Source organism: Mandrillus leucophaeus, unplaced genomic scaffold (assembly GCF_000951045.1).
Source record: "Mandrillus leucophaeus isolate KB7577 unplaced genomic scaffold, Mleu.le_1.0 Scaffold250, whole genome shotgun sequence".
In the NCBI taxonomy this organism is placed as follows: Eukaryota; Metazoa; Chordata; class Mammalia; order Primates; family Cercopithecidae; genus Mandrillus; species Mandrillus leucophaeus.
In genome coordinates, this window is record NW_012102588.1 from 1,718,229 (window position 1) to 1,723,510 (window position 5,282).

General features: G+C 36.1%; 1 protein-coding gene across 1 annotated transcript in view; it reads right to left on the reverse strand.

The window, feature by feature from the left end:
• Positions 1–5,282, reverse strand: part of RRM2B (ribonucleotide reductase M2 B (TP53 inducible)) — a 44,882-nt gene that overhangs the window by 10,601 nt on the left and 28,999 nt on the right. The window contains 1 exon segment of the mRNA XM_011983489.1: positions 4,272–4,405. Within this exon segment, the coding sequence (XP_011838879.1) occupies positions 4,272–4,405 (134 nt within the window).

A 5,282-nucleotide genomic window follows, 5' to 3' on the forward strand; every position in this document is an offset into this window, starting at 1 on the left:
AAAAAAAAAAAAAAAAAAAAATAAGAAAGGCTCAAGATAAAAATAAATTCAGTTCCAATGAAAATGGAAACCGACGTGGGGCTCGGTGGCTCATGCCTGCAACCTCAGCACTTTGGGAGGTCAAGGTGGGCAGATTGCTTGAGTCCAGGAGTTCAAGACCAGCCTGGGCAACATGGCAAAACCCAGTCTCTACAAAATAAATAAATAAATAAATAAATAGAAATAAAAAATACCAATAAGCAAATAATAAGAAAATGGAAACTGAACAATGATGAGTATCACCTGAAGCGATATAAAGCAGAGATGATCTTACAGATAACTCAACCAAAAATGAAAATAAACTTGTGAAATACCCCTGAGTATGGTTATACAAATGCAATAAATAGTATAGAATCTTAAGTAATTGGAGAATAGGCCAAGGAGAGTCAACCTAAAATAATCAGGACTCCAAAACACAGAATAGATAGTATAGAGCTAAATATCAAAAAAACAAAAAGAAAATTTCAAAAATTCAAAATGAAAAGAGAGAGAGGTCGGATATAGAAAGATGGAATTCCCAGGCCGGGCATGGTGGCTCATGTCTGTAATACAGCACTTTGGGAGGCCAAGGTGGGCAGATTCCTTGAGTTCAGGAATTTGAGACCAGCCTGGGCAACCTGACAAAACCTCATCTCTACAAAAAATACAAAAATTAGTCGGGCATGGTGGTGCATGCCTGTAGTCCCAGCTACTCAGGAGGCTAAGGCAGGATGATCCCTTGAACCTGGGAGGTCAAGGCTACAGTGAGCTGAGGTCATGCCACTGTACTCCAGCCTGGGTGACAGTAAGACTCTGTTTCAAAAAAACAGGAAGAAAGAAGAAATTACCATCAAGGCTGAAAGATGTTAAAGTGTTGATGAAAACTGACAGGTAACTTATTACAGAGCGCAATACCAATCAAAATCTCAATGGAATTGGTGTGTGTGTGTGTGTGTGTGTGTGTGTGTGTGTGCTTGTAATTTATTTTAAAAGGCTTTAGAGCAGAAAAGAAAGGAAAGTACACAAAGGTCAAGTCCCAAGCAGGCACAGAGGTCAAGTGCCTAAATGGGATTGTTTTTAATTCAAAAGTTAATCTGGAAGGCTGGGCACAGGGGCTTATGCCTGTAATCCCAGTACTTTGGGAGGCCAAGGTGGGCAAATCACTTGAGCCTAGGAGTTCCAGACCAGCCTGGGCAACACAGTGAGATCCTGTGTCTACAAAAATTTTTTTTTTAATTAACTGAATGTGGTGGTACATGCGTGTAGTTCCAGCTACTTAAGAGGCTGAGGTGGGAGGACTGCTTGAGCCCTGGAGGTCAAAGCTACAGTGAGCCAGGATCATGCCACTTGCACTCAGCCTGGGTGACAAAGAGAGACCCTGTCTCACAAAAAAAAAAAAAAAAAAGAATAGAATAAATGGACAGAATCTTGTAAGAACACTTTCAAAAGAAAAGTTTCAATATTTACCCTACAAATTATTAAAATATATGAAACTATAATAATTAAAATGGTTTGTTATAGAATAAAATCTGATAGGTCAATAAGGAAGAAAAAATAGCCATGAAACTGATTTTAGTCTAATAAAACCTTAATCGATAATAAAGAAGACAGTGCAAGTCAATGAAGAAAGGATGGATTACTTAACAAGGCAAATTGAAAAAACTTCCTAAGAGTGTTTGAAATAAAATTAAGTTAAACTCTAACGTATTATTTACTATATTATATTTATCCTAAATCCTACTTAGACTAAACAAATTCCAACTGTACTAGAGAGTTAAAAGTTAAAAAACCGAGAAGAAAATATGTGTAATTAATTTATCTCTGGAAGAGGATTACATAAAATTTAAGGTTTTGTATGTTAAAAGAACAAAAATTAAAAAGCAAAGGAAAAATCGGGAAAATATATGAAATAAATATAAGAAAATGTATATTTTATATTATATTTGTGCTATAAATATAACAAATGCTATAAACGTATACTTGTTGAAAGGACCCAATCAGTCACTGTACATTGGGAATACACCAATGAACAAGCAAGCATGACCTCTTCCTTTAAGGATAATAGACTACTGAAGAAATAACCTTAAAATAGTGAGAGCACTCAGAGTTAAATAAGAAAAATGTTAATATTAAACCGGAAACAAAAGCAAAAGACAAAAGTAGGCAACTACAGAAAAAATACAAATGACTAGTATCATTATGAAAAAAGTGTTCAATTTAAGTAATAAACAATGCAAATAAAACCAATAATGAAATACCAATTACCCCTATCAAATTTGCCAAACATTTAGCAAATTAATCTAAATTCTGGTGAGAGTATGGTAGAAAATGTTTATACATTGCTAGGTGGGGCTGAAAATTGTTATGAAATTACTGGAAAAAAAATCTGCAAGTATGTATGTATGCATGGCTTTATAACTTAGTAATTCTACTTTTTGTGATCAAGCTTAGGAAAATAATATAAAGGGAGGACAAAGCTCATATATATGTAAAGGTATTCATTTTACACCATAGTAAAACAAAAAACCTGGAAATAATCTAAATTTCTAATTATAAAAGTCAAATAAATGATTCATTCATTAGCTCATATATCTAACAAAACTACTATTTTCAAAAGGTGCTTAATGCCATAGAAAAATGATTGCAGTATTTTGCCAAGTGGAAAAAGAACATCTCAACTCCTAAATATATGAATGATTAAAATATGTTTATATATCTAAATAGAATTAAATGTAGAAAAAAGTCTATAAAGAAATCAACAAAACAGTAAATGTGGTTCTCTGTGTGTTGAGATTTTTTATTCTCTCAATTCTCTATAACAATCCTATATGACATTTCTAACAAAAGTTATTAAAAATTTAAAGACATGAAAAAGCAAAAAGTAATTATATGAAGCATTTTATGGCATTTAAAAAAATACTTTCACATACACTATTTCATGGCATTCTAACAAAATGGTTAATTTTTATAGTTGAAGAAACCAAAGTTCAGAGAAGTTAAGGATTAGCATAGGCAATAGATGTTAACTGAATGGCTATAATAGCCAAAACATTGAGAACAGAAAGATAAATAAAACAAAGTCCCTGCACTAAGGAGCTTAAAGTCTAGCAGAAGAGAGAAATAAGAAGTACAATACATACTATGGACTCCAAGATATGGACAGGTGCAGGTTTCAAATGGATACATAAAAGAAAGAGTGGCCAATTTCACCTAATTGATCAGGAAAGTTTTGAGATGTCTCTTCTGAGAAGGTAATCCAAAAAAGGTTAAAGAAAAAAAAAAGTGGTAAGAAAGATGGAAAGGATATAGCAAGCAGAGGGAGACCAGGTTTAGTTACTGATTGGATGTGGCTGAAAAAGAAGAAGCAATCTAAAATGACTCCTAGATTTCAAATTAGATGACTGGAAAAGAAGGATAGAGACACTCAATGAAATAGGAAAAACAGAAGGAACAACAAATTTTTGGAGAAAGATGATGAGTTTGATTTCTGAAATAACAGGTTTGAGACACCTGGGGGAACTTCAAGGAGAAAATGTCGAACATGCACTAGCATACATGGGTTTGGCACTTAGGAAAGAATATCTGGGACAAAGGGTAAGTTTTGGGAGTTATGAGCATTTAGATGGTAGCTGATTTCATGACAGTAAATAAGATCAGCCAGGAGGGCATATACAGTGAAGGAGCAAGGCCAGCGCAGGAACCTAGGAGGACACTGATATTAAGAATGACCAGGAGACTGAGGAGAAATGGTAAGAGACACAGGAGGAAAATGCAGTGTCTTAAAAGCAAGATGACATGACTTCCTATTTTAATTACCAGGATACCTGTGTCACCATAGCATTTTTCAGGAGAAAGAAAAATAAATGGGCTGGGTACAGTGATTCATGCCTGTAATCCAGCACTTTGGGAGGCTGAGGCAGGCAGATCGCTTGAGCCCAGGAGTTCAAGACCAGCCTGCGCAACATGGTGAAGCCCTGTCTCTAAAAAAAAAATACCAAAATTAGGTCAGGTGTAGTGGCACCTGCAACAAGGGAAGGCACCTGCAACAGTCCCAGCAACGAGGGAGGCTGAAATGGGAGGATTGCTTGAGTCCAGGGAAGGCGAGGCTACACTGAGCCATGATCGTGCCACTGTACTCTAGCCTGGGTGACAGAATGAGATCCTATCTCAAAAAAAAAAAAAGATAGAAAAGAAAAATAGATGAACATCAAATATGAATACAAATATAGCTAGAAAAACATTCCGTTCCTTACTTCATCTCTGCTGATGAGTTCATTGGAAAAAGTGAGTCCTGGCATAAGACCTCTCTTCTTTAGCCAGAATATAGCAGCAAAAGATCCTGAGAAGAAAATTCCTTCTACAGCAGCAAAGGCCACCACTCTTTCCCCTGGGAGACATAAAATCATTTCAGTTTTTGAAATATCAGATACCGCAAACATTTGCATATATATATGCAAATATGTATATTTGATAAATAAATTTAATAAATAAATAAATATACACCATATATATCAATAAATACCACGACTGTTTGCAAAGAAACAAAATACACAAGTTAGTGCCATGGCCAAAGATCTCCATAGGAGAAAATGTGCCACCTCTACCTACTGGAGCAGAAAGGTATGCCTCCTTCAAATCCTCTGTCAGACAATGGACTTCTATAGGTCTTGGTGTCTGGACAAAGAAGGACCTTCCATACTCAAAACAACAGGTGATTTACGTGTGCCCCACACATGACTGTGAGTGCAGGTACATGCATATGTGTGCAGTATGTATACATATGTGTGTGTGTACTAGACTGGTGAGTAGAAGGTAGACTTTATGACAAGTGTCTTCCTCTGAAAGTAGGAGAGGTTGCTTAAGTTTGTATTTTCAGAAACTTATGGTATCTTATAGACCATCTGCAAACATTTCAAAAACCATTGGCATGGATCTGCAATTAAAAAAAAATAGATAAGCCCAACTGAGGATAATAAGTATATCTATTAGATAAAATATCCCCATAACATAAGCAAAAGTACGTTTTCTGCTAAATACAAAAGGGCCAATTTTAAAGGTTACTCATTGTTAGGCAAGGACTTCATAGAAATCCATCTCCTGGCCGGGCACGGTGGCTCAAGCCTGTAATCCCAGCACTTTGGGAGGCCAAGGCGGGTGGATCACGAGGTCAGGAGATCGAGACTGTCCTGGCTAACATGGTGAAACCCCGTCTCTACTAAAAATACAAAAAACTAGCCGGGCGTGGTGGCGGGCGCCTGTAGTCT